This window comes from Paramisgurnus dabryanus, chromosome 19 (assembly GCF_030506205.2).
Source record: "Paramisgurnus dabryanus chromosome 19, PD_genome_1.1, whole genome shotgun sequence".
Taxonomy (NCBI): Eukaryota; Metazoa; Chordata; class Actinopteri; order Cypriniformes; family Cobitidae; genus Paramisgurnus; species Paramisgurnus dabryanus.
Window position 1 is genome coordinate 3318480 of NC_133355.1, and position 21767 is coordinate 3340246.

General features: G+C 38.9%; 1 protein-coding gene across 7 annotated transcripts in view; it reads left to right on the plus strand.

The window, feature by feature from the left end:
- Window positions 1-21767, plus strand: part of ptk2aa (protein tyrosine kinase 2aa) — a 60506-nt gene that overhangs the window by 15163 nt on the left and 23576 nt on the right. For 2 of the 7 annotated variants that reach the window (XM_065284045.2, XM_065284048.2), the window contains exons 1-8: window positions 7758-8015; window positions 12618-12844; window positions 13875-14041; window positions 17333-17420; window positions 17796-17875; window positions 17953-18015; window positions 19199-19253; window positions 21549-21689. In XM_065284045.2, the coding sequence (XP_065140117.1) occupies window positions 7898-8015; window positions 12618-12844; window positions 13875-14041; window positions 17333-17420; window positions 17796-17875; window positions 17953-18015; window positions 19199-19253; window positions 21549-21689 (939 nt within the window). In that variant the 5' untranslated portion in view covers window positions 7758-7897. Of the gene's footprint in view, window positions 1-4053; window positions 4081-7755; window positions 8016-12617; window positions 12845-13874; window positions 14042-17332; window positions 17421-17795; window positions 17876-17952; window positions 18016-19198; window positions 19254-21548; window positions 21690-21767 lie in introns of those variants that run through there. The other 5 variants (XM_065284066.2, XM_065284057.2, XM_065284082.1 and 2 more) reach the window with 4 other exon arrangements.

Here is a 21767-nt window from a genome sequence, read left to right on the forward strand (position 1 = left end):
TGGATTCAGAAATGCTTTAAGAAGTGCGCCTGTGCCATGTGCTTCACACCATGCGCTAAGATTGTTAAAATAAGGCCTAATGTCTTAGATTTAGGCTGATTTACACTGCCTGTTTGAAGTGACTCAATTCCAATTCAGATTTGATATGACCCACGGACGTGCAAGCAGGAAAAACGCATAGATTCCACTTTTCTCCATACATGCATTCGCGTCCACAATGTAAGCAGACAGATCTGTTATTCCCATGTCAAGATGTGTCGTGCGTTATTGAAAATGCAACGCTTTTAGCAGCGTGATGGAGGACAACGGCTCCATATCACAATATTTTACTACCTCTGTGGTTTAATCTGTTCCGGATCAGTATGTACCTTGAATTGTTTTGCCAAGTGTTTAATGTAAATGGAGATATTGATTACAAGCCGCTTTTAAAAGATGATGTAAGCAGGTCCAGAAGTAGAAATCTAGATTGTTAAAGCACCATAATAATTGTCTATATGATGTTTTTGCTGTATTTCACATTATAAAGCCGTAAGATAGCTTACTATACACGAGTCCACTATCTGAATGTGACTGTAGCTTTCCAGATCTAAATGAATACGTTTTCTGGTTTAACAGCTTCATTGTCTCTATTTTCACATAAGCAATCAATCTGAAATGCAGTATGTGTTCAGATCAGAGACAGAAGATGACAGCTTGAAGGGCAGGTGTCCGACACACACAGCCTTTATCACTGTCTTTTCTCTTTATCCTCAATGTGTGAAATGATATGGTGTCTGAATCATCAACTGGTGAATATCAAATAGATTGCACATTGAGAAGTGTGAACTGAGAATCTATTAATGATGTCTGTCTCTACCTCGCCAGTGTGTATGAAGAGCCACATTAATCCTTTAATCTCTGGACACACATCAGATTTGATGAACCACATAATAATATTGATTATTTGCAGTCTATGTGTAATTGAAGTGTATAATATGAGGCATACAGAAGAGAGGCATAGGGTTGGGATATCCAGAGCTTTTCCATAGTTGAACCTGTCATCCATTAGGGTCCAATATCAGGCCGTAGAAAGCTGGTACTAAGTAGGGATGTCCCGATCCGATCACGTGATCGGAAATCGGCCCCGATCACGTGGTTTCAGACTCGATCGGAATCGGACGTTACCTCCCGATCAGGACTAGGATACATATGCAGGGTTTAAAATCCATTAAGTTCTCGCTCTGCTCCGCGCCAGTGTACGCGCTGCGCTGGTGCGTGTGAACTGAAGAGAATAGGCTTGTTCGACTTCATCCGGCTGCCGGTTCTTGTGGTGCTGCATGACGTCAAAGTTCTGCGAGAACGATTTAAAAGCAAACTCCTCCGTATGATTTCGCGGATCACTCTCGCGGTAGTTTGATGTCACCCGGCTGTCGATTGTTGCGGCGCCGCATGAAGTCGAACAAGCCTATTGACGTGCTTTCATGCTTCACACTCGTGCGTGCAAGGAACCCAAGACAAAACCGCGTTTTTACCGCTCATTTAAACGACGCGTTGATCGTTATTGTCAACATGTGCTCAGACACAGTTCCGCGTCTCACTCAGAACCTCAAGAACGCGCATTCGCGCAGGATCATTTGACATTACTGTAGAGATGAGAGAGAGAGAGAGAGAGAGAGAGAGATGGAGAGAGAGAGAGAGAGGTAAGAATGGTCGAAAAAACTTAATAGAAGTCTAGAAACAAAGTATTAAAGTATGTATAGCCATGTCACTCATCTCATTACAAAATGTTAACTAGATAACTGGATACAACTGATTGTATAGTTTAATAAAATAATGTATTTTGATTATACAAATGAATCACGACCTAACTATAGGTATTTTATAACTAACTGCTGACCAGCTTAGGGAATCTCTATGGCTAATTTATAAGATATATTGCTGAATCAGTATGTTGTTTTTCTTGTTAATCAAGTCTTTTTGGGTAGCCTATCTTATGCCTAGAATGAGTCAAGGAGGTTAAGTCTTATAACTTCATTCAAAGTTTGATCAATTGTGCATAATGACATGTGCACCAAATGCATATAGGGTGTCAGACTCATAGATTTGCATAATTTAAAGTTCAGGTTTTAAAGTTTGGGTCAACATGTGGCACAGCTTTAAAACTGAAACTTATAAAATCCTATCAGAGATACAAAATGTCATTGAAACACACCCAGTGCTTTGCTGTCATCAGGATTAAACATGTTACCCCTCGAACCCTCCCTCCCAACAGAGCCTCCCCACAAAACAAACCCCAATTTAACCCCTGAACATATATAGTATACAGTGTTTCCCATACATTGATTTATTTGTGGTGGCCCACCACAGAATCAACACTGGCCCCCACAAATAGAATTTTCATGATTCCCATTTTCATTTTTATTTCACTATTTAAAAAAGCTTAATTCGGCTTAAAATATAATTTGACATATAATACAGATCAAAAACAGATACAGATCAAAGAGTAGAAGTGAAACATATTTCAGGTGCCAACACGAGATCAAATGAAACACGACATGATGACGTCACATATATGCTAATTAGTGGGTGGCGTCATCACCACCACAGTCTCTCAAAATCCTGTGGGAAACACTGGTATATATTCATTATTTTTTAACACATCTGTAGTTATGCGCTGGCACAGAGTTAGACTCTTTTGACTCTACACAGAAACAGCAATGCATGACATAAGGAACATCCTGGACTGGTTCTGTTTTTTGCTCTTCTTTATTCTTTTTTTTAATGTATTATAAAAGTATCGGATCGGGACTCGGTATCGGCAGATACTCAAAATCAAATGACTCGGACTCAGACTCGAGGGCAAAAAAACCTGATCGGGACATCCCTAGTACTAAGTGAATTCTTCTTTGTAATGGGTCTCTCTTATTAAAGCAGCTCGTAACTGCTGGCAGAGAGATGTTAGAGAGCCCATCTGTGAATCTGGTGCCATGACCCGGACATTCAGTTAATGCTTATCTGTGTCTCTTTGTACTCGTGTCTCTTCTATCATCCCATCTGTTCGTCTCATTCAAACCCGTTTGCAACAGCATCATGTTGACCACTTCATCTATTTACTGCACTTTCACTTTGTGGTACAAATAATATCAAATTAATTGTAAATAAATAGGCAAAATATCCATCATCGCTTAAAGTGAAACACGAAAATTCTGTCATCATTTCATCCTCATGTTATTCTAAACAGTTTTTTACTATTTTGATAAACATAAAAGAAGATATTTTGAGGAATGATGGTAAGCACACAGCTGATTGTAACCATTGAGTAGTAGGAAAAAAATACGATGGAATTCAATGGGTACCATCAGCTGTGTGTGCTTACCATCATTTATCAAAATATCTTCTTCATCATTTATCACAAGACTTCCATAATATTTGCTTTCTTACTATGGAAATCAATGGGTACCATTGGCTGTGTGCTTACCATCATTTATCAAAATATCTAGATGTTGAGGACAGTGTGAATGAATGCAAAACCTCAAACATATGACCAGAATGAATTGATGAAAAACATGTTGAGTTGACTGCTCAGTGTTTATGAGTAAACACTCATCTGGTTGTGATATTTTTAAACAACCCGGTACAGATGTAAATGGTAATCGCGAGGCTGTGATTTATCTTTGCTTATTGATCCCTGTATATGCAGCTGATAGTTGTTGGTGCTTTTCCTTGTAAGTGAATGACAGGTTTCCTTCCTGTTCATGTGCACTGTGTAAAGTCCCAGCGCTGGCTTCAGATGTCCTGTTCCTACTTCTATTTGACGTCATTCATGTCTTCTTTTATAATGTGCAATAAAACAACTCCAGGAAGGAGAAATCACACACGTATGTAGTATGTTTATTGACTGCAGGTTTATCCGTGATAAGAAGTGCTCTGTACTGTAGACAGGGGGCACTGCGGTCTGGCCCGTGGGTTCACTGCAGGACATCACAGCTGACCTATAAAACCACATGGTCTGCTGAATTTGCTGAGATGATAAAATGCACTGACATCTAATTTTAGTCTCTCTTTCCTTTACAGATATTTCCAGAATTTCATTCTACACAGGTGAGTGACTTTATTATAAATCTGCACTAAATAATCTGAGGTGTGAAGTAAGAGAAGAAAGTGATGTTTTGGATTCTGTATTGTTGTGTTGCTTTTGCCGTAACTTCATTCACCAGTCATACACCAGTCTGCTTATAAAACTAATATTCACTCTTCTCAAAAAGTCATATGTTGTCTTGATCACATAATCCAATTCATGTTTTTATACTGTATATTTATTATGTGTACATGTATTATTTTTTACATCTGTATGTGTTTGTGTATGTTTTCCACATTTCGGGGTGACGTTAAGGTTTTGATTCGTGGTTTAGTGGTACTAGAGTCGAGTATCTCAATAGGCGGACAACATCTATATTCATCAGAGCGTTCTTAACTGTCCTTCAGGCAGCATTCAGGACAGCCTAGGGTGTCTGGGGTCCTCTCCATCTCTGAAACCATAGAGACAGCAAACCCGCTTCATTCTGTGTCCTCTGATTCAGTAAACGTGACTTGAAATTTCTTTCATTTACTGCAGGAATCTACTGAAATATGCAATACATTTTGATTTGTATGCATTTTGTTATATTGGTTGTCGTAAGCGTTTGGTGGTGTTTCTGTATCACTGCTCTGTTTTAACTTGGTTGCAGGATTAAAATAATATACTATGTTCTGCTTGGTTAATACACATACATCTATCAGATTGTTTGGCTTCTCTATTACTGTTTTCTTGTTACCCATGATTAGGATTGAAAAGGGGTGGAATGTTTCCAGCAAATTTCCTGGTGAACTTAATCTGGGGAATATTGGAAATATAATAATTGGAAACTTAACAGGAATTTATGGAAATTGTTTGGAAATTGGGGAAATTTATATAAATATAAATGTATATATATACAAACATAAATAAACATTTTGTTTGGTCATAAGCAGACATGCATGCAAGGTAATACAAATTTAAAAAATGACATTAAAAGGAAAGATAAAATTACCCTAAACTTTTAAACAGTAATGTTTATGTGTATTTTTCTTTGTTTTAGTAATTCTGTTTTTTTTTACTTTTAATTCTTCAAATAATCCTGATACTTGAGTGCATCAAGCCTGGATTTATTTGATTAAAAATCTTTCAAAAATCATTCTAGTAAGCAGTGTGCTGTGTGCATGTGACTGAGGAAATTCATTTGAAAGTGCATTGAAACTTGTTGTTTTAAACAAAATGATGAGAATTTAAGTTCCCTGTTATAGACAACTCTGCTGCAATTTTTTCAAATTCTCAGTTTATTCCCATCAATTCCCATGGAAAGTTTCCAGCCATGAAAATTCCTGGAATTTTGCAACCTTACCCATGATGCATTGGGGTAAGACCGTATGCATGTGACATGATGTGATTATATCAAGGGATTGCAGTTAGCCTACATGGATTCATTTAGCAGATGAAGTACAACAGAAGTGATTCGTCATAACAGAAATGTTAGAAATGCTGTGCTCCAGAATATCAAAGTTTAATAACAACAATCATTAAAGGGCCAATTTGTAAAATATTTGCAGTAAAATGTCCAAAAACCACTAGGCCAGTGTTATGTATTTTATCCAGCTGATTACTTATGGATTACTTTTTACCGTCTGCCGCTCATTGTGTCAGCAAAGACAGCTCCCGTAAGCGTACGGGCCAACCAAACGACCCAAGAAGAGTTTGGAACAAAACGAGAGAGGATAAATTTGTTGTTGCATTATCTGGATTGAGAGAGCTTCGCGACAACATTTAACTAGACCGATATTCTGATCCTTCTTGTGTTTTACGCGATGGGTGAGTTGTTTTGATTCGTAACCCTTCAAAAAACGTATGCTATTATATTGATCACAACATTAGTGTGTAGATTGTAATCAGCGGACGATATGCACATCAAAAGGTATTGTACAGCAATATAAATGGTCATTTTAAGACACTTCACAATAAGATTTGTACTGTCAGTACATTATGTGAAAAATCATTGTAGATTGTAAATTGAAAACTTAATTCTGTGCTGTGTTAACCATCGAATTTGGACTAATAGTGTAACATCTATGACTAACAATTTTGTTTTGAACATCACATATAAATTTACATAATGAAATAAACTATGTCATCAAACGCAACATTTATAAGACTTGATTACCTTATCCGTCAACGTGATTTCTCGTTCGCGTCTGATTGATGGCCATCAGCGGTTGAGTTAAAGACTACAAATCCCATAATTCCACGCTGCTTCAGAGCGTCAGTAAACAACATCATTGTTATTGATTTGATCTGGCGCCATCTAGATAATACAAATTGCATCTTTAAAGCAGTCACTCATAAATTAATTTACAAATGAAAACTTTCTTTACCAGGAGGTGTCATGCTAAAATGGTAACATTTATAACTAGTTCATCAACATCAAGTTTCCAGAATGTGTTTGTTGTCGAATATTGTATACTATACAGGTTGTATACAGGTTATACTTCCTAGTGATTGAATGAATCGTTTAAAAGAATCATTCACTGTTGCATGGTAATGCCATAGTAATTTAGTTGTTTGAGTATAATCTTCATTGTATATGTTAACTTCTGAAGCGTCTGAATCTCTTGGGATTTTCCGTCACAAAGGGAATATTTAATCTTTTGTCAGCCCTCCTCATAACATGCATCTTTACGTGTTACGTGTGATGAGCGAGTGAAGCGTGCGGTGGAGCGTGTAGTGTGTGTCAGCGCAGTAAGATGTCATGCTGGGCGGTTTGAGTGAGTTTGTAAAGGCTTTTGTCAGGATCAGCAGGCCGGATGTGGAGAGTTTGTATAGGAGGAGCACCACAGCCCCCCTCCCTTCCCAGCATTCCCTTTGTTTCTCAGATTTATTTAGGGTTTTTAGAGGATGAGGGTGTAGGGCGGCAAAAGCGACCATCTCTGTGTTGTCACGGTTAGTGAAGGATCATTTAACCACCCGTGTGGGGATACAGAAGCTACGTCCCATTTCAACCGGTTATATCATATCATACACTTGGCTATGTGTGAATTGTAATGCTATGCTAGCAGTAGTCTGGCTTGCTGACTAACGTTTTCTTAATGTTGCTTTAAATGTCAGTAAAATACTTTCGACTTTGGGATAACATCCAGTTTAGTATCATATTCATTCAGACTGTTGGCCTGCCATGCATGCTTTATACAATATCGGTATATTTGTGTAGACCTAAAACACACAAACACACACACACAAGCATTTCTCCCTTAAATAATGTCGTAATGTCATGGGTCTTCTGTGATAATTGATTGATTTTGCCTCAGGGTGAAGTAACAAAAGTGTCAGACGGTCTGTATTCTTTACACCGTGCCTCTGAAGAGCAGCTGTAGCCAGAGGGCATCGCTTCTCTCCACAGAAACGTCTCTGCAGTGCATGCTGGGTAACGGCACGGGTCTCTGTCTGAGCTCAAAGGGAGAAGGAGGCTGAACAGGTCAGCCGTGATTTGCAGCCACAGTCTGATTGGTAAACAACTTCGGCTAAAGGGAAATGAGGCTTGGATTTGCATATTAATGAGTCTGCGGTGGCCCCGCCCCCTGTAGCCTCTGCACTGGCCTTTTCCAACACAATCATTTCAGTCGCCTCTGTGAGGCTGAGCAATACAAGCACCATCTGTCACTCTCTGTGTCTCGTAGGATGCTCTGACTTGTGCTGTGAACGTTTGGTCAGTTTTGTTGTCAAGCGGGATTGTGATTGGGTTTTCCCGAGTTGAGCTGATCGATCCGAACGGAGTCTGTGTATCGCGGCAGATCAGAACCTGGATTGAGCTCTTAAGGAGATCAGCGTGTGTGTGTGTGCGCCCTGTTTCTCATGCGGGTGTTTGAGAGCAACGGGCACCGGATGGCCCTTACATCGGCTTCAGGGAGACAGTCAGCCGTCTATATGGAGAAAAGACGATGTAATCCTTTTCCTTTATGCTGGGCTGGAGGTACATTTGTGTGTCTCTCTTATCTCTGTGTTTTGTTTGTTAGTGTTAGTTTCCTGTTTTGAGATGATTTGTTAATGTTGTGTGCAGTTTGCGTTACGTTATCTGTCTAGTTTTCTGTATGAAAAACACATTCCTGAAACATAGTGTATATCATCATGTCACTGTGAAACATGTGTTTCTTTAGCCTCTCTTTCAGCAGGAATTGTGTAAGAAACATATGTGAATAATTATTTGTCATTTTTTTGTTGTTTTCTCAATAAACAAACATGCTATAGTATTAGTGCAGTGTGTGCGCGTGTGTGTTTGGTTCAGCACCTGCTCTTGACGCTGTCTATCAAACACTCATTCAGTCTTAATCTTATTGGCTTTTGTGCGTTTAACCAATGGGGCAAAGAATTTCACTGACTGATCCCCTGTGGGTCCATCAGAGAAATCATTAAGGAAGATAAATTGATCTGAATGAAAATTATGCCAATTAATTTTAATTGGTTGATTTAAACCACTAATCCATCAGTGATGGTTTTGCAGATGTTTTTACACGGATGTACTCTCATGTAATGCTCATTCATGTGTTTAGTGGATGTAGGCGGTTGTAACATGGGATTGAGTTTTGATTTAAACGAGAAGGTTATATGCTTAAGAAACAGTCCAGAAGATATCCTTCAAATCAATGTTTCTTATTTATATGCAGGTCTGCTCTGTCTCATCAGTCCCTGATGTCAACCAAAGTCTCATTAGTGTGGCTGTGTCACTACTGATGCATGATGGGATATTTGTGGATGAGATCATACAATATGGCTTAACCCATCATTTCAGTTCCACTAGATGATTTTAGCATCAGTAGGCATCTGTTCATCAACACGTCCTCGTGTGCTGTTTCTGGCCATATGTCGCCCCATCGCACACTCAGCAGTTTAGTTTCTCTCAGACTCATTGACTTTGCCAGATTTCTCCAGCAGGATGACTCATTACACTCAGATGATGAAAATTCACTTACATCCTCATGCAATCGCCTGCAATGACACCGTGTCGTTTTAAGTTGTAAAGTCATTAGAGAGGTTTTATTGAGTTGTGCTTATAAAAGTCATATTTCATTTGGTGTTTTTAGCACACTGTTTTACAGCAACATGACACAGACTTTGGTATAGACAGACATTTGTTGTAAATACTTTACACCTATTATGCCCATTTTTACAAGATATAATAGAAGTCTCAGGTATGCCCAGAATGTGTTTGTGAAGTTTCAATTTAAATGATTGCACAGATCATTTATTATAACATGCCCAAAATGCCCCAATTTTGATGTTTTCATGTCTGTACCTTTAAATGCAAATGAGCTACAGCTCCTTACCCCCTTACCTTAAATGAGACGATGAGCGCTTTCAGTTAAAATAGATCTGATTAATACAGACAATAGCATTTCACTATGGCTGACAACGTACTACTTGCTGAGGCCGGAAACTATGGTAATGCAGGAGTGTCACTCAGCGGCTGTGGGCGGGGCTTTATCAATGTGATGTCACTTTAACAAGAGAATCAAACAGCATGTCTAATGAGACTACATTGGTTTAATGGGGATTAAAAATAATGAATTTCTGTTGTTTGAATTAGTCAGTGTAAAAATTTTGTTACAGTAACCAAAGTACAGTTACAGTGTTGACATTCATGACTGTCAGCGCTGTTACTTTACCTTGTTAACAGAGTTTGACAGTAACAGAGTGGACACTGACTAATTCAGAAAACAGGAAATGATGGTTTTCAGCTATATAAAACACATTTTTTTTATTGCTATGACCTGTAACATCTTTTGATCCATGACAAGGAGCACCAAATTATTAAATAATTAAAGAGATAACCATTTGAAAAAAAATATAATGTAAACCAAATGTATCTGCAATGATATAATCACCTGTATGTTAAATGAGCCCATCAACAGTATTTGTTGTGAAATTGTCTGTAGGGGTTTGTTCAGTGTAAGCCACGCCCCCACACCTGGAGTACAGGTGAGACAGAATAAGATCATCAGTGGTGTAAATATGATTTATATACAGATGGGATTAGAAGGATGTGATGCTGGGTCAAAGGTACACTGTAAAAAAAATCAGTAGAAATTACAATGTTATTGCAGCTGGGTTGCCGGTAATTTACCGTAGATTTAAAATTATGTTATTTACTGGCAAGAGTTTGTTCAAAGTTAAATAAATTTTAAATATTAACAAGTCTTTATCTTTACAGAATAAAACTATACAATAACAGCCTCATGCAAAGCATTCTGGGAACCAGAAATCATCTTCAAACATTTTCTGTTTTTTGCTTCAGATTTTGTTTCCCAGAATGTTTTGCTTGATGCTGTTTTTTTTAGTTCTCTGTAAAGACAAAGACTTGTAAATGTTAAATGTTCATTTAACTTTGAACAAAATGTTGCCAGTAAATAACATAAATTTAAATCTACGGTAAATTACCGGCAACCCAGCTGCAATTTCTACGGATTTTTTTTACAGTGTATGTGTGCATTGTGTTTCTACATGGAGATGAACGTTTGCCTCAACAGTGTTGTGTGTGTGTTGACCATTTTTACTATTGTTCATGTTGTGAGACTTTTAGTTGATGTATTTCATAAATGTTTTTGTTGTTAGTTTTCATGTTTTATCTTTGTCATGGGTGTGTTTTCATATTTGTCCAAGTGTCTGATCCTATCATGTAAATGGGTGTCTGGGACTGTTAGTGATGGTTATAATGGTCGGATCCTCTCAGCATTTCAGCCTGTGTCCTGAATCTTGTATGTATGAGTTTTTCTGAGTGTATGAAATAAACTGATCTGGTTCTGTTAACCCTGATGTAAGTGTGGATGGATAGAGTGAGCTGGTTTACTGTACTATCATCCTCTCAATCCATCAGTGAGGTGTCTGATAATTCATCTGATTAAAAACACGCCTCTTTATTTATACTCTATATCATGTAGTTCACACTTTGACATATTTTGATGTCTTGTTCTTAACCCACTTCACACACTGAGATAGAAAGACAAATGTTCAGTGATTGAATCACAAATGTGAGAGACACAAAGAAAGATCTGTTCAACATATGACTTTCTTACCTAATACACCCCTACTTCACTCCTCTTAAGGGCGATTTATAGTCGTGCGTAGGTATCCGAAGCCTGTGCGTAGCTTTGCGTTGTCAGATCTACGCGGACCGCAAGCGCTGTGATTGGTCCACCAGAACCTCTCCCGTCAGGTAAAAAAACTGCGCCATAGGTATTTCCGTTTGTGACGGTGAAAACAAAAATGAGCCAAGTTGAGGAGTGATTTAACTCAAACTGAATCAAAAGTCGCTGTTTATTTACTTCCATCATTGCTGGTTTTCTCAAATTATACACAACAAGTTGCTGTTTCTTCTTCGTTTGTGGGTTAACTTGCTTAGGTTCTTCTTCTCTGACGGTCGCGCTGCTACTGTGGTTACACGCGTGGATACTGCCAACCAGCGGTCGCGCGTGTGTTTGCACGACGACGCAAAAGTATAAATGAAAACCGACGCGGAACCTACGCCGTCGCTGCTACGCCGTAGGACCTACGCACGACTATAACGAGCCCTTTACTCTTCCTTCAATCCTCTTTTACTTCTTTACTCCTCTTTACTCTTTATTCACTCCTCCTTCAATCCTCTTACTCCTTCTTTACTCCTCTTTCACTTATCTTACTCTTCCTACACTTTTCCTTCAATCCTTTTACTCCTTCACTTCTATTTTACTTCTTTACTCTCTTACTTTCATTTACTTCCCTTTTTACTCCTCTTTCATTACTCCCTCTCTCCTCTTACTCTTCCTTTACTCCTCCTTCAATCCTCCTCCTTAACTCCTCCTACTCTTCATTCACTCCTCCTTTAATCCTCTTGCTCCTTCTTCACTCCTCTTTTACTAGTTTACTTCTCTTACTCTTCATTTACTCCACTTTCAGTCCTCTTACTCTTCCTTCACTTCCTTCAATCCTTTTATTCCTTCTTCACTTCTCTTTTACTTCTTTACTCTTCTTACTTTCATTTACTTCTCTTTTACTCCTCTTTCATTCCTCTTAGTCTTCCTTTCACTACTCCTTCACTTTGCTTACTCTTTCTTCACTCCTCTTACTCTTCCTTCAATCCTTCTTTAAACCTCTTACTCCTTTTTACTCAGCTTTTATTTCTTCACTTTTCTTATTCATCCTTTACTCCTCCTCCAGTCCTTTTTTACTCTTTTTTCACTCGTCTTTTACTTCTCTTACTCTTCCTCAACTCCTTCTTCACTCCTCTTACTCTTTCTTTTTCTTCACTTCTTTTACTCCTCTTACTCTTCCTTCTCTCCTCCTCCTTTACTCCTCTTACTCTTCCTTCTCTCCTCCTTTACTCCTCTTTTACTCCTACTTTACATCTCTGTCTCCTCCTTCACTCTTCTTCCTTCACTCCTAATTTATTCCTCATTCACTTCTATTTCTCTTCTCCTTTACTTTTTTCACTCCTCTTTTTTTCTTTCCCAATACAGTGAAATCATGTTGTGCTTATTGTTGGTTGTTACTAATTGGTGAATCCATGACTAACTCATTTTTTCTTTTTGTTGTTTCTTAACAGAATATGACCGACACCTAGCACACAGAAAAGGAATGGCGACAGCATATCTGGAGCCCAACCCCAACCACACTCTGGGGGGCGTGGCCAAGGCTCGTCTCAGTGCAGGGACAGAGAGGGTCCCTGGAGCACCTGACCGGGTCCTAAAGGTCTTCCACCATTTCGAGAACAACAGCGAACACAGCACTTGGTCCAGTAACATCCGACATGGAGATGCAACGGACGTCAGGGTGAGAAAATAATACTACACTCAATAATCAAGTCCTGTATGATGTATTTATAGGGTGTTTTGATGTTCTCCCAGCTGATGTCATTAGCTGATTGAAGCTAGTCTGAATGTTAATCAGGTAGACAGTTGACTGATCTTAATGTGGTATTGCAGTTTGGCAAAGGATTTTAAAGCTACTTGACTAATTTGAGGCAGAAACAAATCGTTTCTTAAAACACTTGGTTTGGTGTTCATAAAACACTTCAAGCGCTGGCCGTCACATCATCCATCAGTTGTTCTGTATGTTTTTGCTGTCAGATGCAATACATGTGTGTCTTAAGATGTGTAAATCTGTCCCCTCGGGCTGACAGCAGATATAGGAGGCCTGCTCTAACTGAAACAATAAAGTCTAAGTGAATGAATTCCTTACAGGCATTAACTTGGCCTAAGGGTAAGACAGACATCAGGCGATCTTTGTTAGAGACCCAGCGTCACATCAGCAGGAAGGATAAACGTGGTGTTCTCCTGGATCAGGTCTCAGGTGACCTCCCCAAATCTCCAGCTGCCCTTCCCTGTTCAGACACGATCTGTAGAGATGCAGAGATATTTAAATATGAACATTTTGACCCGTCTTAATACATATTTGTCATCTCAATGTGCAGGCTTTATTTGATGTGCATGTTATTTAAATGTGCAGATCTAACTGTGAAACTGTTCTCTTTCAGGTCTTATAACATGAATTTATTAGCACAGAACGTCTGTACTTATATGTGATGATGTAATTAATTTAGCGTGTAATTCAGTCAGTGGTGCTCATGTGACACATCCTTGTGGTTAGATGATGACCTCACAGCAGTGATGCCATCTGCTCGTGGGTCATATGTGTATCTGTGAATCAGTGACGTGATTTTGTAGGTTTATATTAAGAATTGAATACTATGCATTTCATACAAACAACAGGTTAAATGATAAGCTTTAAATTAGGTTTTTAATGCAAATTTAAAAGTCAAATTGTGAGGTTTATGACTGCGCGTGTATGTTTGTGTCTGCAGGGAATCATTCAGAAGATTGTGGACATTCATAAAGTCAAACACGTGGCTTGTTATGGGCTGCGTCTCACTCACGTTCCATCAGGCGACATCCACTGGCTCCACCCTGATATGGGCGTATCCCACGTACGGGAGAATTACGAACAGAACCTTCCTCAGGATGAATGGAGGTAAATGATTTTCATGTTGATCTGACAGTGCCTTTTTTGTGCTTTTGAAATATACATTGTGTACAACAATGTTAAAACAAACCCTGTTTACACGAAAACGACTAAAAACGTTCTATTACTTGTGCAAGGCCAGTAGTTGGCGATGTTACTTTGTAAAGAAACACTGAACACTTGTGCACGTACACAATTCTTCTACAGAGAGATAAATTCAAACAATCAAGACGATAGTGAGGCATCGAGCAGTTTTGTTTAGACGAGTGATGAGGTAGGTTTACTTAATAAACCTAACCTAAACTTTATGTGTAAACATTACTGCTGTTTAAGACGCAGGTTGCGAATCTTCCCCAGTTTAGTTCAGTTTGAAGTCACCTAATTCAATGTTTTTGTCAGCGTTTGCTACAGAAGTGAAAACAACATAATACGGATAATATGGATATGAAGTCATAACCCGTCATTATTTACAAATACAACACTGACCTTGCCGTGCAGCAGTTTATAGGTAACTTCCGCTTCCTCGCCAAGTTTACCGCTATTTTGGGTCTGATGTGTGAATGATGTCGTACTGGTAAAAAGACACACACAGCAAATTTTTGTATTTCCTGGTATATTCATTCTGGTAAATTCATGATAATGGCTGTGTGAAAGAGGCTTTTGTGGCAGAATGAGCCTTTGAATTTCCAGACCATCTAAATTTGTGTCTGTGAATGAGGTTTTTGTTTAATCTGTTTGTATTATGTGCATGTCCATGAGTTTTAGGGGCTTGACTCGTCGTCCGTCTTTGAGACGTAAGTTATAACCCTGCAGATGGCATTTTATGTCTCGTCCACAATGCAACAGCAAACACATGAGGTCCACTTTCAATATCAGCCATCTGCAGCTTCTGTTCACCTGCTGCTAATAAAACACACACACGTGATTGTGCGTCTGCTTTTCTACAACCGTCTTCACCCTTGTTAGTGCACCAGGATGTCTCACAAAGTTTTGGAGCAGAGAAATCTCTGTAAACAAAAGGTCCCAGCAGACTCATGTAAACCATAAATGTCATAAATGCAGCCAATCAGATGCCAGTTTGTTTGTAAAAAAAACTCTTGTTTTTTTATGAATCGTGTGTGTGATGGTTTCTGAATAGTTCAAAGACGGTGGAAAATAATCTAATTAGTCCTATTGTGTCTAATTCACTAATACTTGCTTATGTTTTTTGTATTTATACCCACACTTGAACTCACGAAAACTTTCTAGTTCACACACGTGTGCACGAGGTTGGCAATTTGCGTAAAACACGCCCAATCTAGCTCCTTATAAGGGTTTTCGGCAGCGCTGGTCAACAAAACATTTTTGAGCATTAAAGTAGAAGATGCGATTACAAAGATATTTATTAATATGACATTTAATTAATATGACAGAGACACGCATCTGTATGGTTTCAATTTGAAAAAACGAATGAAGGAATGATAGAGACCATATTTGTAAACTGTTTTTGTAAAATAAAAATAGTCTGATTAAAAAACGGACTTCCAAAATAATCCGGCGGGCCAGAAAATATTGCTGTATGGCCTGTTACTGACCCCTGGAGTATATGATCATGTACGTGTGGTATGTGTTATTCTTGAATGTTTTCATACAATTTTGATATGAAGTTTTTGTTGAATCATAATTTGTTTGTGAAAATGTCCGTGCACAAACTTGTGCGTACGCATGCTTCGTGAATGAGACCCATTGTGACATGTACTATGAGTTGAGTCTTTGATCTTGTGTGTTCTGGAATCCTCTCGTAATGACAGCACATTCCTAAAAACTCTATGTCAGGAAATCCCACAAGCTGTTCTGTAATCAGATAAAGCAGGGATGTTTGAGAAGATATGAAGAGTTTAGTTCCAAAACGCAATAAATCCATTTTGACTAATTTCTGTAAAAATGTGTTTTCTATACCAAGAAAGTGACAAGATGAAAACCACTATTTTCTGTTACAAACTTTCACATAGCATCAATAGGTTATAATAACATAAAAAATTGAAATCCATAATTAGATTTTCAAAGATTTATTATAAAAATTATTATAATTATATAATTATTATAATGATTATACTTTACTTACTGTTAAGTTTAAAAAAAAAATGTTATAAATCTATTGAATCAATATATAAATGTGCATTCATCTTTGCCATTTTATATTCATGCTGCAGTCATCCTGGGCACGTCGCCACTGAACTTTTTTCACAGCGATCAACTGTAAAATGTTTTGGTCCTGCTCAATTTTTATTGGCTTCGCGTAAAATAATGTAAAGTTTTTCATAAGATTCCCTGAGGTCAATGTGTTAGCATGAGAGAAGCTTGATGCTGTCGTGTGAGAACAAGCAACACCCGGCATTTTTCAGTCACCCGATTGCCTCTCGCGTAAATCAGTCACAGAAAACCACCACAGGTTATTAATGCCATCAAAGTATTATTTTTGTTTTTGTTTGTTTGTTGATCACGAAGTACAAAGTAGATGAGGAAAACTAGGATTCTGTGTGTATTCAATGCACCGCCATTATTGTTTATAATGCATGGAATAGTGCGCTGTGATTGGTTGAGCGGATTTATTGCATTCTGCTGAAACGTAGGAGTGGCATTTATTGTGTTTGGGAATAAAGGGAGAAAAGATGACAGAATAACACTGTGGATATTGGATTTTGTGTAAAATTAAGAATTTACTTTTAAATACTGACCTGATACAATACTGATTTTGTCGGTAACAAATTTTTTTTTAAATGGCATTTATCTCGTTTTTGGAACCAAACATTTCATATTTCGTCTGTGGTTGGATGAATCATTGGGTCGGTCTCTTGAAGGGTTTTATGAACACTGATCTCACATCTCCTGGAGCTCAAGGTCTGTTCAGACTCAGTGGAGGTGCTGATGGTTTTGTGAAGATCTTCAGACATGCTGATGGTTTTATATGTGGTTTTGTGTGTGGTTTTGTGTGATCTCACCTTAGGATGAAGTTGCCTCAGCTATAAATCTCCATCAGTTTAGAGCAGGGGTGGGCATCGAGGGCCACAGTCCTGCAGAGTTTAGCTTCAACCTTAATCGAAACACACCTGAATGTCATTTCCAAACAGTCTTGAAGACTTCAATTAGATGTTTCAGCCGTGTTTGATTAGGGTTGGAGCTAAACTCTGCAGGGACACTGGCCCTCAGGACTAGGAGTTGCCCACCCCTGGTTTAGAGGATCACACAGAAGACTCTCGGCCAATTTGACAGAAATTGATTTACTGTGTGATTTAATGCTCTCTCTCTCTTTGTTTTTAGGTATGAATTGCGGATCCGTTACCTGCCCAAGGGCTTCCTGAGTCAGTTCACTGAAGACAAACCAACACTGAACTATTTTTACCAGCAGGTGAGTGATGGTTGCTTACGGCACTTCTGCGTGTGTCACTAGTTAACAGCTGGGGAACATCAGTAGTGATGATGTCAGTCTATTACAACCGCAGGCTCTGTGTGTGTGTGTGTGTGTGTTTAAAGTAGGTCAGCAGGTTTATGACCCATGTCTTTACTTTAGCACAACAGTTTAACAACAGCAGGACTCATGTTTCATTGTGTGAACAGTTAGAAGATGGTGAAAGATGCTCTGTGATGATGATGATGATGATGATGATGATGATGTTGTCCTGCTGCCACTTTAAACATCTACCCTTCACAAACAGCTTGAGCACAGAACAACAATAATGAATCATAGTTTAACGTCTCAGTCTCTCTCTTTCTCTCTCTCCAGGTGAAGACTGACTACATGTTGGAGATGGCAGATCAGGTGGAGCAGGAGATCGCTCTGAAGTTAGGCTGTCTTGAGATCAGGTCTCTTCAGTTTCCTGTTAATCTCTCAGTACCTGCAGAACAGAGCGAGGTTCTGATGTTCTTGTGTTATTTTACAGGAGGTTCTACAGAGAAATGAGAGGAAACGCCCTGGATAAGAAATCAAACTATGAACTATTAGAGTGAGTATCTTCATAATTTCGGCAAAATACTATTGAAAGGCATGAGCTATGTCATCAACATCTATCAACAATCATCTTCATCATTATTTTAACATGTCGTTGTTAACGCTAATATTGGTCAACTAATACTGTAATATGTGACCAGTGCTGGCAAATGTTCAAAATGTGTTATTTATATATTGACATTTCTATTAAAAAACTTCAAAGTGATGTATGATTTGTTGGAATCTGACACAAAAAAATAAAAGAGCTAAACCTGTTTGAAGTTGACAGAGTCAGCAAAGTTAATTTTGAGGAAAATCCAGTTAAAGATTTTTAAAGGTTCAAAAACAAAATCACAGCATCCATACCTTAAAATTACAGTAAAACTAATAGATTTTACCAGCATGGGTCACATATTTCTCTGTCAGATATATTTGTCTACGATTATATTTAGAGTTTAGTTTTATTTGATGAAAGTCATTCACTATCCTCATCCTCTCTCACACACACAGTCACGCCTCACTCCTCTTAGGGGTGTGACCCACACGTGTGTATGTTAGTTCCGGGTCATTCCCTGCATTCACACAGTGTGTCGCCCCTCAGGGGGCGGGGCAGGGCAGAGAATTCAAACCAATCACAAAGCAACTCTGATCAGATTGACAGCTGCAGGGAACAGCTGTGGTCCTGTGGACATCAGAGTTTAAATCAGGCATCGCTTGTTTTGATGTTTTTACTACAATAATGTGGCAAACAGTAATGTTGATTAGAGAATAGGATGTGTCCAAGTGTTTGATGCTGATGCTGTTTCAGCAGTTTATTTTCTGCTTCATAAACATGGTGAATTGTTTTGGTGAGATGCCATGCGGTTAAAGCTTCAAACAAATGCACGTTTCATTGAGATTAAATAATAAAACAATCTTGAGGGACCAGAAGATTTTATTAGGTTTCCTGCTCACCCGTATACTCACAGAGAGAGAGAGAGAGAGAGATTTCATAAGGGTAACGTTTAATATACAGGAAGATCTGAAGACATTTAAATATGGCTTTGTTGTTTCAGCATTACTATCTATTTTCTTAAATGTATAAAAGTGATATGAGGTTTGAATATTGTAATGTAATGTCTTTCTCTCTGATGTGTTTGTGATAGTGATGACATCAGTGTGTTTATGCTGAGATCATCTGGTCTGGTTTTTTTTTTCAGGAAAGATGTCGGGCTCAGACGATTCTTCCCCAAAAGTTTACTGGAGTCTGTAAAGGTGAGTAGATGTTTTTTGTTGTTCATGCACAGGATGATTGTTGTGTAGAGGAAGATAATGTCTTGGGGGTTGTGTACACCAAAACTTTTACGCCCGCGACCCGCGCATGTTTTCAATTGTTTCCAATGGAAGCTCGGCGTTTTTCAAATAAGCCAGCAGCTAGCGGTTTTCTTCCATGCTGAAAACCGGCACCCAGCGTTTTTTCCGCGCTCAGCACTGAGCCCCGAGAGTTGAAAAATGTTCAACTTTGGATGAAAAGCTCCGCTCGTCAATGTCAGTTCTCATGCGGCCGTCCAATCACAGTGGAGGTGGGGCGGGACAAGTATCACAGCAACCAACCGTCTCACAGCTGACGTATCAGAGCTACCAAAGGGCTTAGCTGAAGAAAGCTGGCATTCGACGTTGTCCAAGCGTTTTCAGCCTCGTTTAAAAGTTTTGGTGTGTCCAGCCCCTTATGAACGGTTGTGATTTCTGTTTGCTAAAGTGCTCTTAATAGTGTTAAGTGCATTGCTAATAATGATATTAAAATATTCTAAGAATTGTTAGGTTGTTGCTTGTGTACATTAGGATGTTGCCTAGCAGGTGGGTGTCTGTGTGAGTCTGTAACCACTTTCACACAAAGCATTGATCCCAGAAAATGTGCCTTCTGTGAGAACTCAAACATATCTCGTAATTGATTTTGGGATCAGAAAAACAAATGTGTGTGGTTTCCAGAGATAAGCAAAGTTAAAATATGCACGATAAGAAATACATTACAGGTCATGAATCGTTACGGGATCATTCTGGGATGTTTGTGAACGCACACACAGATTCAAGAAACTCATTGGCAGTGTGAACAAACTAAAATCAAACAATTCCAGGACAAATCACAGACACATTTTCCATGTATTTTCTATAATGTTTGTGTGAGTGTGTGTGTGTGTGTGTGTGTGTGTGTGTGTGTGTGTGTGTGTGTGTGTGTGTGTGTGTGTGTGTTTGCTCCAAAAGAGTAGAATCACCCAAATTTATTCTTGTGGCAGCTGAGCCCCCAGACACACACACACACACACACACACACACACACCCCTGCTAACAGATGCTTAGTAAAAAAGTGGGGTTGTCCTTTGACCCTTTGGGTCGTCATTAAGCGCGTGTGTATGCGTTCATGCATGTGCATGTATGTGCCTGTGTGTGCATGGGTTCCTGTGTCTGTGTGTGTGCATTTATGCATGTGCGTGCATGTGCCTGTGTGTGTGTGTGTGTGTGTGTGTGTGTGTGTGCATGCATACGTGCATGTGTGCCTGTGTGCGCATGCGTGTGTGTGTTCATGCATGTGCATGCCTGTGTGTGTATGCATATGTGTACATGTGTGTGGTAGTGTTTTAATTTCACTACTATGATTATCCCACCCCGATCCCCCAAATCTTTATCCCTCTAAGATCACCCAGTACGGTTTTTCATCTGAGGAAAGATTTGTAGAGATATTTCTGGAGAACAGATTATTGCTTGTAATCCATGTGTTGTTTTTCAAGAATTCCTGCAGCTGAAGAGTTTCTAGAGTCTTAATTGTATTAAAAACAGCTTTCATTATTAACACAGCCATCTGTCAGATCTGAATGCAGACAGAGATCGATCAGATTCAACTGTGACTGAGTAAAACAGTATTTCTTCTGATGTGATGTTGTAATATCTACTATTAACAAATAGCCGTAAGCGCTTGTTAAAGCCATAGTTCCCCCAATACTCATCACTTACTCATCTTCACGTCATTCTAGACTTGTATGACTTTATTTCTTTTAAAAAACACAAAGGAGATGTTTCCTCTTTCTCAATTTGTTCCAACGCAATTTACTGTAATGAAATAAACCTCAGTTTATGACCGAGCTGATTTTAACACGACACTACAGTGAGAATCGTCTTTCTTCATGAGGGGTTTTAAGAGATCAGGCTGCAGATAAAGAAATCTCTCAGACCCTTCCCATAATTCCTCCTCAGATGTTTGGCATGCGTTTCCTGTCAGACGGGTGGAGACGTCCCTCTGAGGTGTGACTGATATCATCTGTGTATCTCAGCAGGGAATGTCCCATAATGCCTTTCAGTATACAGATAGAATTCCCTAAAATGTACCAGGAGGACCCAGTGTGCTATTACACACAGATTTCAGTCTGTGTCTTTTCTTTAATGGAGAAGTGTAGCACAGAGACACATTAGTGTATGTAGTAGAGAGACCCCTTGAGCGTTGTACTGGTTTGATGCATGATTGAGTTAAATAGTTTTACCATTAATAAATGTAATACTCTGTTTCCTCTTCATCAGGCCAAAACCCTGAGGAAACAGATCCAACAAGCCTTCAAGCAGTTTGCCAACCTGAATGATGAGCAGAGCATACTGAAGTTTTTTGAAATCCTGGCGCCTGTGTACAGATTTGATAAAGAGTGTTTTAGATGTGCTCTGGGGGTAAGTCATGTCACGTCACGTCACTCCTCATACATACACTTACTGTCCTCTGCTGCTCTCTACTGGCCAGTGGAGGAA